The sequence below is a fragment of the Anas acuta genome, chromosome 10 (assembly GCF_963932015.1).
Source record: "Anas acuta chromosome 10, bAnaAcu1.1, whole genome shotgun sequence".
Taxonomy (NCBI): domain Eukaryota; kingdom Metazoa; phylum Chordata; class Aves; order Anseriformes; family Anatidae; genus Anas; species Anas acuta.
The window spans coordinates 2,186,799-2,199,657 of record NC_088988.1 but is presented as its reverse complement, the minus strand read 5'-3'; the positions used below and the strand labels follow the sequence as shown (position 1 = coordinate 2,199,657).

The 12,859-nt window shown below is 38.5% G+C and overlaps 1 protein-coding gene across 4 annotated transcripts in view; it reads left to right on the top strand.

The window, feature by feature from the left end:
- BANP (BTG3 associated nuclear protein) overlaps positions 1-12,859 on the top strand; it is a 145,918-nt gene that overhangs the window by 44,302 nt on the left and 88,757 nt on the right. For all 4 annotated transcript variants that reach the window (XM_068693683.1, XM_068693682.1, XM_068693685.1 and 1 more), the window contains exon 7: positions 2,030-2,269. In XM_068693683.1, the coding sequence (XP_068549784.1) occupies positions 2,030-2,269 (240 nt within the window). The remainder of the gene's footprint in view (positions 1-2,029; positions 2,270-12,859) is intronic.

The window sequence follows — 12,859 nt, the reverse complement described above, 5'->3', positions numbered from 1 at the left end:
AGGCCAGACAGTGGCATTCAAAACAAATCGTAATTAATGAAAACCACCTTTTTTTTTAGATGGCACCTGGTACTGTGAACAGAAAACCACTAGTGTGCCCTATCACATAGATGAGAATAAAAAGGGTGGCACAAGGTTTTTATATACATATACGCACATGTGTATATAAAACTGCAAATGTATAAAAATATATTCAGAACAGCATTAAGTCCCGATTTCAACAAAAAAAAAGTTTGAGGGACTAGCTGCTACATGTATCAGTGATAAATGTTTTTTCTTACATGTTATTGTGGTTGACAATGTTATTTTCAATGCTATGTTGGTATTGCATAATCCAACATTTGCTTCATGCTGTCATTATTCATTGCAATAAACTTGCATCTGACATGTGGTATGACCCCACCTGAAGGTCATGTTGAAAAAGTGTTCCTTGTGTTTGAGTTGCTTTTACGTTATCTGTTACTGCATATTTTTGGCTTGTAGTCTAGTAAAATGTAGGCTGCTTAACTTTTCCATGCTCTTGGAAACCAAGATGCTGATTACTTGGGAGTCCTGTTCAATATGGAAAGGGCTCATCTGTTGGAATTGTGTCGCTTCTATGTGACTAGAAAGGTTATGGAAAATGGGAACTTAGGACATTGTATATACCCTATAACTCCACTTTAAAGCCATTTTGTGAAAGGTTAGTCATGGAATTGAGTGTGTTTGTGTGTGTTTTTTTTTTTTCTTTTCACATTTTTACCATTCTATAGGTAGTGAAGTGGCAAGAAAATTCTATAAAGCTCTGGTGTGGAAGGACAGAGTGACTCCGAAGTTGGGAAGTTTTGTGTTTTACTCCACAAAGAGCAAATGTAGAAATCAAATCCAAATGGTCTGTGTCAGTGAACACTGAAATAGCATCCTGGATGTTGTTCTTCCCAGTTCCTATTAGCATTGTCAAGATTTGTACGGAAAATTCTGCTTTTATTTGGAATAAGCGTATCATCCTGTGTTGTGTGTTGCATCCTGCACTCCATTAGTGATGGATTATCTTTACGAGCTCTGTTCTAGTTCCTGGTTAGTCTTGAATCCACTAACTTTTGGCATTGCCACCAAAAATTAGTAAGTTTATTTCTCAGGAAATAAATAGATTCCCCCCCCGCCCCAAACTGAGTCACTGGGGCAAACTCAAAAATCTTCTGGAGAGATATATATAGATAAGTGTGTATGTGTGTACACCCAGAGAGAAGTGTAGTTCTGGCAGTGAGTAAAAATTAAATATATTGTGCTGCTAATGATCTCATCGTTGACTAGAAGGAAAGATGCACTTGGGAGATGACTAGTGATTGATTCATTATCTTTACGCTGGGACTGTTCCATGGTAAGCTGTGTGTTTTGGAAATAATATAGACTACTGGCCAGTAAATTTAAATGAAAAACAAAATTGTGATTGGGATCTCTGGCTACGTTTTGAATGATTGCTTTAGCTTAAAATACTCTTCTTGTAAGTGATCAAAAAAGTTACTGCGTGCCATTGATTGTAATGTCTTTAATTTCTAATCTCGGTTAAGCTGACTTCTATCTGATGCTTTTGGGGAGAAATGTGGTTCAAAGCTTCGAGCTTGTTGAAATTAGCTATACTTTGAGAATGTTATGGGTTACGGTAATCTTCAGATTTAGGAGATGACTAACTTGTTAAAGAATGAGAACATTGTGAATACAACGTGCTCCTTTAGCTGCTAGCTTCTAATATGAGACACTTTAAAAAGATATCTGAGAGCGAGTTAGACATTGGGGCTAATTGCACCAGTTCCTTCTGTAGGCCAGAATGTTAACGGCAATTGCTTTTGGTCATTGTTGATGTGGATTTGAAAATAACTTTTTACCCACAGCTAATCTTGTGAGCCTATCAGTCGTTGTAGATTTGAAAGAAGCTTGTGGTGACTATGAAGAAAATTGAAAGAGTTTGTGATAACTTAAGAGATGTTGACTTGAACTTGACTGTTTCATTCTGTGCCACAATTAGAATTTCCACAATCTCTGTTTCTAGAGGATTACCCCAACGGGACATGGCTCGGAGATGAAAATAATCCTGAGATGCGGGTCCGCTGCCCCATCACCCCTGCTGACATGCTGCACATCAGCACGAACTGCCGCACAGCCGAGAAGATGGCACTGACATTGCTCGATTACCTCTTCCATCGGGAAATCCAGGCCATCTCCAACCTTTCGGGCCAGGGGAAGCATGGGAAGAAGCAGCTTGATCCTCTCATGATTTACGGAATTCGCTGTGAGTATAATACTGAAACTTCTGAGTTTATTCTGCATAGGTAAGACAAACTTGGCCACTTGCAGTTACGCTACGATTTGTGAGAATGGGACATGTATTGTTGTCGCTGTTGCCAAACAGATGTTTTTTTAGCTTTTATTTATGAAGGAGTCCTAATGGACTGCTTCATTTTAGCTTGGTGTGGGCCAGAAATTCCTCGATCTTGAAATCTGAATTCAGATTTATTTGCAACTACCAGCTGCAAGCACACCAAGTGTAGCAAATAATCTAGCTGACAAATATGACTTTGGCTAAAATGGAACAGGTCTTAAAAGAAAAAAAAACAAACACACAATTATATTATTTTTAAATATTGCTCGAGTATTCAAAATAATATGGTCCTGCATCTCAGTTTCTTTTAATTTCTGTGTATTATTTCAGAAGACTTGCTGACGTTGAGATGGAGGAAATCTGCAGTCTCTTATAAAGGAGAGATTAAGTATCATAGTCTGCGGATTCATAACAACATTAGCACACAGTGCTAATTGATAGTGCATGTTGATAGCACACAGTGCTAATGTAGTTCCAGCGTGCTTGAGTTTTTTTGCTTATTAAAGCTATTATGCAGTAATGAACAGATATTACTTACGTTGCAGATGCAATTTTTGGCAATTTGAAAGGAATTAAATGTGTTTTGCATATAGAATATGGTAGGCATAGCCCCTAGTTAGGAGTGAAGAAGAATCTGGATGTATGCATCTCGCTCTGATGTAGGGGATTACTCAGTGAATACATTAATGAGGACAGCCAAGTCCCTTCCCTGTGTTATGGTGTAAATATTTCACAGCACAGGAGGTAAGCGAAGGCCTCCCAGACATCCAAGTATCTGACACAAATCTTCAGCTTGTGTGAAACCTTTATTATGCATGCTGTGTAGAGGAAACAGAACTTGAAATGTTAGCGTAGAATTGAGAGTGTCTAAAAATGACCAACGTTACTACTTGAACTAGATTTTTATATGCCAGTAAATCTTGCTCTTTATAGTCACATCTTATGTAGGTCACCAATGGATTAGTAGAGAGGGAATAATTTGTTATACTGAAGTGTTTTGTATGCAATTGCCAATTTGAAATGCCAATTAAGGCTTAAGAACATAGCCAGAGAGCTTATTTTGATTGGTGTTTGAAGAATCTGATGCTTTGTTTTTGTGCTTCTGTTAGGGCAGTGCGTTTGATAGCTACATGGAAGAATATTTGATGATGATACTGCTCTGCTTTCTTTACACTGAACTGAGCTGAAGAAATAGTCCTATTGACCTGTTTTCATTTCTGGTGGTTTGCTATTTCAGGGACACTAACAGGTAGTAAGCCATGCAGTCTGCTGCATTAGGCCAGTTTTTGTCGTTACATACCTGCAGCAGAAGACCAGGCTGTAGTAATGTATGTGTATTATGTTACCACTCCGACTAATTAAGTTAAAATAACACTAGGTTGCAGAAGCCCTGTTAGGAATTTGCTGCCATGCAAGTGGATGCCTCGTGACTGTCAAGGAGGAGCTTCTGGCCGTGCTCAGTTCAGTGGCAGAACTCTGTGCCATGATTTCATCCTTTAACATTTGTCAGAGAGGCAGTGAGAGGAGCCCTGCCATGTTGTGTCCGCTTTGCTTTATCAGTCCCCAGACCATCTGGTTTTTATTGGTGATCATTCCTCCATAAATTGTACCAAAAACCAAGTGCAGCACTAGAATGGGAACTAAATTATGTTGTTGTCCTAACAATGTGGTTTCCTTTTGCACTGAGCAGTCATACTTTGCATTATTTTAAACTTAAATAAATTTAGCTTAAGTTGCATCAAAGTAGCAATTTAATTATAAGCTGAAATAAGAATCTAATGTCATCAGCCTTGCCTTTGCCAATCATAGCTAGCAAAGCACAAACCAATGTAAAGGATTTTTTTCTTTTGTTTCAGGTTTCTTTAAGTTTGTCAGTGGGAAGGTATTGGTTCTTTTCTTTTTCTAGAAGGAAAACACCAACCCAAATCTATATTTAATAGAAAATATTTTGAATAATATGCACAAGCTAAGAGAATGAAGAGATGGATGTTTATGAAAAATCCTTGATGTACTGCGTAGGGTTTACCGCAGGAGAGATGAAAGTTTATCTTTTGAAGTAGAAGTTCTCATTTGTGGTATAAATTTGCTTGTGGGCTGGTAGTGGTATTGAAAGTTTTTAGGCAAGAAACCAAAATGACTTAAACACACTATATGTCATTAAGTAGCTCATTATTTTAGCCCTACTAAAAATGTAGACATTTTCTGGTGAAATATAAGAACATCAGCAATTTTTTTTTCATTGTATAGCAGAAAATACAGGTTTAGCCCTTTTGAGATTTTATAGCAATCTCCACAAATGAGTCTGAAAAAAAGCAATCACCCGTCCTTATTTTTTAAAATATAAATAATAAAATGAAAAGAAAATGATGTTAGTTATTCCCTGTGTAACTTTGCTGTTCGTGCATCATTTCTGTGAAGGCCTCTTGCATCTGCATTTATTTATTTTGCAGGCTCTCCCTCATCATTTTTTAACATATCTGTCAGTTTTGGCCAAATTCGACGAGAGGAGAGAAGCTCGGTATCTAGAAATTAAATGCAAAATGAGTAGTTGGGTGGGGAAAAGAGATATACGTTCAGTAATCAGTTAGGGAAAGCTGTGCCCATGGTTCTGTTGTGTTATTGGGCACCAGAGATCCTCTGTTGGCTCCATATGCTCTGTTGCTCAGGGAAGTATTTAGGAATATTGAAATAACTCTCATGATAGGGACATGTTTTTTTTTTTTTTTTTTTTTTTTTTAATGGGAAAAAAAATAAAAAGACTAGTACCCAAAAGGAGAGGGCACTGTGGTAAAGGACGGAAAGATGTATGAGTAGGGTTATAGCCAAGTTAGTACTATTCTGCTGAATTTTCCTGTCTGCTTCCAGGACTACTTTGTAGAGTGAATTTTTGCAGACTTCAGTTCATGAGTTAACATTTATTTCATCCAGAATAAACCCCTGTTATTTAAATAGCATAAGACAAAAGTATTATCTGAAAATATCTCATGACAAAGTCTTATTTTTAATTACAAAGTAAATGATGCATATTCTGTTTCATGTGGCACAACTTTCATTTTTTCAAATGCATTTAAAATCACAGAATATAAAGAAATTGGTAACGGAAGCTTGTTATTTCTGTTGTATTGTAATATTGCTTCCAGTAAGGACGGTACCATCTCTCTATTTTACTAGCTGAAAGAGATGTTAATACACTTTGACAGAAGAATGAAATACAGCTCCGTCCTCCTCAGAAAGCTGTTCAAATAGAGTTAAGCACTGTGTTGCTTTACGAAAGTCATTGACACAACACTGCTTAAGATGGAGAGGCAGACCACCCACGTTTGTTTAATAGGAAACACATTTGAGTCCTGCTTGATTGCGTGGAGTATGCTGCTTAAATCAGCGTATGTATATTTGTATATATATATCCATGCCCATAACCCAAACATAATGCACGTTGGGTCAGTTTAAGCAACTTGTAACTTGTCATGTAAAATCCCCTCATCACAGGAATTCACTACTGTTTCAGCTTCTCATTTGCTTATAATGAAGATTTTGATCTTAATAACAGTGCAGGGTAAAGAACAAATATACCACACTTCTGTTCCATCTTCCATAAACATCCTCATGCTTTTAAGTGTTGGAGGAAAGGTAATAAATTGCAACTCACAGACAAGCTGTTAGCTCTAATATTTCTCACCAGTTGATCTGTTTTATGAGATACTGCAGACTCTTGTCATTATATAGGATGTTTTATATAAATAAACATTGCAGTTACTGAAAGTGTATACTATAAGTACAGAATGTCTTTAGCATTTTCTTTTTTTTTTTTATTTAATTTTTCCACTTACAGCAATGCAAAAGGCATTTTTTATTTTTTTTTCTAAATTATGGCCATTCTTTTATCCCCCCCTTAGTCCTTCGTAATCTCTATAATACTTATTTTGCTCTCTGTCTTCCTTTCATTACTTGTTTATAATTCTGGCTTCACATGTGTCTGACTTCTGAATATTGTACTAGTCGCTACCTGCCAGAATATATAGTATATATACAGTGGCTTAAAACGCTGTTGCGTGTCACTGCGACAGAGATAGCCACAAGCCTTGGTTATCAGCAGTCGTTGACACTGCTAGATCTTGAATTCCGTCAGGAGGCAGCTGAAGAACTTCAAGAAAACTTCAAACTTTTAAAAATTGACATTTTGTCCTATCTATAATATTTTATCAGCACCAGAAACTGATGATTTTTTTTTTTTTAACTTGGATGGTTGTGACCACGTAGCTAATTGTACTTCCAATCGATCTCCTTTGACAGAGCAGCTCACTGGAGAATCCGTCATGCTCTGAATTCCCTGGAGGTTGGGGGTAAGAGGAGTGGGTTAGTGGTAGTACTCAAGCTAGTAATTTGCTGAGGATTGCTGATGTTTTCTGTTTAACCCGTGCCTCTGTTTCTTCATTATAGAGCACATTAATCTTCCAAGTTATAGTATTCTGAAGAGAAGTTGTGTGGTTTGTATCCACATGGATGAGCTAATCCTGTGGTCCCTGGAAATACTTTTTGCCAACATTTTCTTCTCCTAGCAATAAATACCGTGGGCTGCAGCAGTCTGGAAATATAAATTCGCTTCAGCCTGTTCCTTTGAGGACTGTGGTGTTATTAGATGCTATAGTGCATTTCTCAACTGCCAGATCATGGCTTAGAGGTAGGACAAACTTCATCTTACAGTTCAAAGGGTTGAATATATGCAAACAAGGATTTGCCCAAATCTGCAGCATCATGCCTGCGGCAAATGGGGAAGCTGAAGCAGGTTCTCCTGAGCTAAGCACTATGCAAAACCTCTACTCTGATCCTCACCAAGTGGACAACATCCATCTGACATTTTGGAAAAGCTGTCTCATGGCTCGTTCAGAATTGTGTGGTAGTGGTGGCTGTGTTATGGTGAGAACTTAGGAAGAGAGGAGGAGTTTGCAGAGGTGTTGAACCATCTCATACCTCAAGCAGAGAGCGAGAAGCAGAGTCTGAGAGCTCAGCACATCTCTAATTGAGAAGAAGTGAAAGGAAACAGTTCTGTTATGCTTTTCTTATATCCAAAAAGCATTATTTTTTTTGTACAGAACCCTTAGGAGAAGCCTTGATGCAGCAGTGCCGCTTTTTGCAAACGCATTGTCTTCCTGAGAGCTGCAAAAGTCTGGCTTCAGTTCCAAATAGCTGCTGCTTTGTGAATCAATTAAATGCTGCCACATGGAGGGAAGTGATAACCTCTTTTGAGGCTAGGCAAGAAGATAATATGAGAACCCATTGAGTTTATCTCGGCACCGCAGTTCTCATAAATGGCATCAATGCTGGCACTTGCTTACTGACTTTATGTAAGCGCTATAATTTAAAGCTGGCTGTTGTTTTCTTCTTTCCTGGGTACTTATGTAGATTTCGATTACTTTCCTGGCCAGTTACTTTTTAATAAACTGAAGTAAAGGTGGCGATTTTGGGGAAAAAGAAAGAAATTGTTGGCAGGGTGTTTCCTATCCCCCTCTCACACTTCTCTTGTTCTTGCATTGTAAAAACAATGAATTTAATTTTCCATTCTTGAACGTAAGCAGCTGCTTGGTCTGTCAGTTGCAACTGTGACTGCAGAGAACTTGATTGTGCGTGATGTGCTGTCAAGCATTTGTGAGTTCATAGGCTCTAGAGAAAGAAGAAAACTAACACATTAGGTCACTTGGACCATCTCTTTATGGCCGAAGCACGATTGTTCCATCCTGTCAATGCTTTTCCACTTTGGCCAGACTCGTTTCAAGTACGTGCTGAAGTGCCCTGCTCCTCACTTCTTGAGAGGCAGCTAAAAACATTCGGAGCGGTCTACGAACATAAAAAACTTTCCTCAGTCATATTAAACGTTGCTTCAGAAGGGGGTGTACTGTAAAATGGGCCAAACTGTGTAATTAGTAAAAAGATGTGCCCACTGCGAAAGTTCTTGCTACAAATATGATAATTTAGTCAAATGAGAGCTGTGCTTTTCATAATGAAAATTAAGGGAGTTTATGTGGATTTCAAAAGCTGTTGTAGATTCGTAATAAAAATCCTCAAACCCTGGTGTCAGCAAGGCTTATGATGTTGGACCATTTGTAATTAGCATTGAGTGTGATGTCCTGGGATCTTCCTCACCACCACTGTGGATCCATCCTAGCTATGAAGCTACAAGTGAGAAGGAAGAGTCTTCGCATTGCAGTTGTACTAATCACTGTTAGCTTTGGACTAATTTCTCCACGCTGGAACTCCTCCAGGGTTACAGCTGTCTGCAGGACACTTGCTGCAGCGTGCGGTGGTGGTGTCCCTTCGGGTCTGATTCAGAAGGATGTGGAGTTTCTTTGGTGTCCCCATCTGTACTGGAGGCTGGTGGTTACCCACTACCACTCGGGCTCAATCCCTGCGTAAATTAAAATGCCCTAATGAACTCTCAGTGAGCTCCAGACAAGAAATAGTTGCTTTACTATTGAAGGCCTATAAATGACAACGGTGAATTTTTACGGTGTGGTTTTAGAAGACGTGAAGAGTCTAAGAAAGTATTTGATCCCTGACATTTTGAGAGGAAAAGCAGCTCAGCCACCAAACGCGGATTGATCGGTGCAAGGATAATGTACATTCGTCTGGAAACCTCATTGCCGCGTTCAAGGGGAGCTGTGATTTCACAAAGGCTCGTAAACGGAACGCCAGAAAGTTGCATAGCTTTTCCTTCCCTGCTTTGAACTCTTTTCTTCATTGCATAAGGGTTAAAAAGTGAAGTGGGGAGATGCCTCGATCCGCCTGCAAGTAAAATGTAAATAAATTCCCGCAGCGTTCAGGTTTCTGTGGTGCCAGCCCTTTCCAAACCCACAAGCTCCTTCGGAAGGGGAGAAATTTTCGTTGTTGATTCATAAGTGAGTTTTTCTTGGCGGCACGTGTGGTGGCGTTTGCCATCCAGATGGGATCCTGAGGCACTGCGGCGAGGGCTTATGTAACGGGATGTCTCGGGAAGGGGGATTTTAAAGCAACAACCCTCCTTTTTCCCTGGGTTTTGCCCTGGGTTCTGTCAGATTATCCTGTGCTGCTGTGTAAAAGATAAACAGCTGTTTCATCAATTTCTCCTTAACGCTGTGTGGATATCAAAAATGACCCGACGTGTGATTGTTGGCAGTGGCTCCTTAACATCAGAAACATTTATTTCTACGAAGCATTATTGCTTCAAATTGGGTGATTCCATTTGTTTTCAGCATCAGCCTTTGATTTCGAGCAGTAAGTTGATCCCTTGGCAATAAACACATCATTTACCTGGGTACGTTCCCTTCCAAAGCCAAATGGTGGCTGATAAACCTTACAGGAGTGGTTCTCCCCAGGAGCAAGTAAAAGAAAAAGTAAGATCTTTGCTCGCTCAGTCTGATCATAAATGAATGCTCTGAGATTTTGAACGTGCAAAACTAGAAGGTAAATTCTTTTTGAAGTCTCCAAAGCATGGTATCCCATATGTGCATTTTTAACATGCGGAAGGAAGGTAATAGTCATCGTGAGCGCATGAGGCTTTTTATTTGGAAGGAGATTGTTAGTGGCAGGGTAATTGAACAAGTGTTGGCGTCTTTAAGGTCCTAATCGTTATGAAAAGCCATTGCAGATGAAAATGCTTGTGTAGTCTGTATGGAATGCTGCCATTGCAATTTTTAGCTGTACAGCTATAGATATATGAAGTATGTGATTTCAGTTTCATACTGGGACCCAAATGTTGCATGAATATATATATATTTTGGGAGGAAATGAAACATAGATCTTCTGTCTTTTTTTCAAGGTATTTTGTTTTATTTGCTCTGTCTTTGGATTTGCAAAATCTTTTTCGGAGCAAGAAATGTGTTTCCTTTTAAAAATGAGAAAAGAAAAATAGAAGTGAGTGTCATGTATCTATTATCACACGGGAGTACCTTCCATGCAACTTGTGAGCTGTAGCGAGTCTGTAGTAGATAATATAAAGATTTTTCTATTCTCAGAGTATAAACCCTCTGATTTGGTCCAGAATTATTTTCATAAGGGGTTTGTTAATTTGTTTAAGGAGTTATAAGCACTTCATATCCTTGATAATTGCACTAGTTATGAAATGGTTACGTATATACAGCTGTTAATATGCTGTCACCAGCAGAGAAACGTAATCAGAAAATCCCTATGGGAATGCCTCATGGCCACCGCTGTAACACTGCTTGGAAATCGTGTGCAGTGTGATCCAGCATGCAACCAGGAACATCAAAAATGCTCAGTTCCTGCAGCGACTAATTCGCTCCCTTCCATTTCACAGCAGATCTCTGCTTCTGCAGCTCTGCTAACCTTTTGTAGCACTTGGCGCTGCTGCAGGGGAGTCAGAGATTGAGCAAACATACACAGGCATGGATAAAAATGCTGCCGTCTGATGCCAGAGTGGTAAGTTTGATGCTCCACTAGATGGCATTATTTGCATGCTTATGGCAAAGAGTCAGGTTTGTTTTGGAGAGTCAAAGTAAGACAGGTTCTGCAGTTGGTAAAATAAATAGAAATAGACTGGTTGGTTTTGCAGGAAGGCGGAAAGGTGTCCAATTGTAGGACCTCTTCTGCTTTAGCAAAGGAAGTGGTGGAATCTGGAGATGTTAAATGCTTAAAAAAATACATATTTTTGTTCCTGAAACTTCTGATAGGGAATATAGACTTGGATGGTTCTTTGTAATTTGTAGAGCAAAGGGCATTTAAAACGATTTTAATATTTTCACTTGTTCTGGAATTCGTTAAAAAAACACAAATACTCAGCTAAATTTTCTAAACAATTATTAGTGAAATATTCTGACAAATTAACTTTTAATAAATTAAAATTAACTATTTTGATAATTGGATATTAGTAGATAGCATTCAGGCTTTAATTAGTTATTAGATCTTTAGAGGAACACAGTGCGTTAAAATATGAGCCAGAGCTGCATGTTAGCATGGAGAGGGTGCTGCCTTTTCTCATGTTAGATTCAGGTTTCAAAATGCCCTAAATTTTCTTAAAATAAGATATTCTATCTGCATTTTTACAGAGTAAGAACAGAGGAAGAAATCTCATGCCTTTTGTGTTGTACTGATTAAAAAGAAAAGCAAACAAAACCCACCCAGCACCAATCTGTATGTTGAAGGCAGTGTATTTTACTGAAGCAAAAAGACCTGTAGCAAGCACTTGTAAAAGGTGTCTTGTCTGCAGAAGGCCTTTAAACTGGTATGCTTGAGACAAATGCAAAAATTAAATGTGGTTTCAGCTCTGTCTGCATCCACCAAGTTGTCGGATATGCAGCGACAGATTGATGGAGCAAAGTTATAATGATCGAGGCAGGGAACAGTCCACTTTCACTTTAATGTGTTATTTGAGACACCAGCCTCTATGTACAAACACCTCTTACACTGTTTGGTGGTTATTTAAACAAGTTGATTTCTGAAATGTTTCTTCAAATGTGACACACTAATTTGACATTATTTCTGAAAACTTTCTTGCCTGTTCCTCCAAGTGGTTTAGTGTCCTAGCTGCACAGAATTGTAATCAGTAGATTGTCTAAACACCGTAATTAGTGTTTTATAAATAGTTGCTGATTGTAGTTTAACAATTCCTCTCTCTTTCTCTAATGGTGGTGCATTAAAATGCACCCTTTTCATCGCAGAATGTGTTCCTACCTGCCAGATACTGAATTTGAACTTGGCTTTGTTTTAGCAGCTGAGATGAGAAAAGCTCATTTTTTATTATCAAAAACTCGTAAGTTTTCCTGAAATAACTAAAACATACTGCTTCCACTTACACTAGAAAAAAAAATAATATATATATATATATATTTATATATATATATAAATATCCTAAAAGGCACCCGAACCCATTGCTTGAAGAATTTGGTCCGATACATTTTGGGTAATTGTAAGACCTCTGTTACTGTGATTTTGGGAAGTGGGAAGGGGACGCTGTAAAGCTGATGTCAGTTCAGTTTACAGAGCTTTGTAGTGTAGTTCTGCTTCTATTCCAGTTATCTCGTAAAAGCTACGGAAATACAATACTTTGAATCTGGCTCCTTAATGGGCTGACATATATATTTATATAACCCCACATCACGATGGCATCTGGAAGCCAGCAGAATTATGCTGAGCAATACGCTCCTCCAAAGACCGTATATTTCGGTGTCCCTAATGTTAGTCCTTACTCCCTAAATTGTATAATCACAGGCTTACATTGCAAACCAGTGACTTCACCGAGACTTTTTACATCTGGAGTGTTTACCTTGTACATGCCTGCTCTTTAAATTATATCCTTAATGCTATTTAGGAATTTCCTTACTTTCTTGCCATGACAGATCTAATTTTCTTACCGTAGGTAAACATTTGTGGGTATTTGTTGTAAGATTAGCACTTAACACATTTTGTCCTGAAGTTACTGAAGATGAGACTCCTCCTATGATCTCTAGTATAGAGTTGAGTTTCTGTTGTCCAGGTGGAAAGGGATTTGATTAACATGCAATTTTGAGG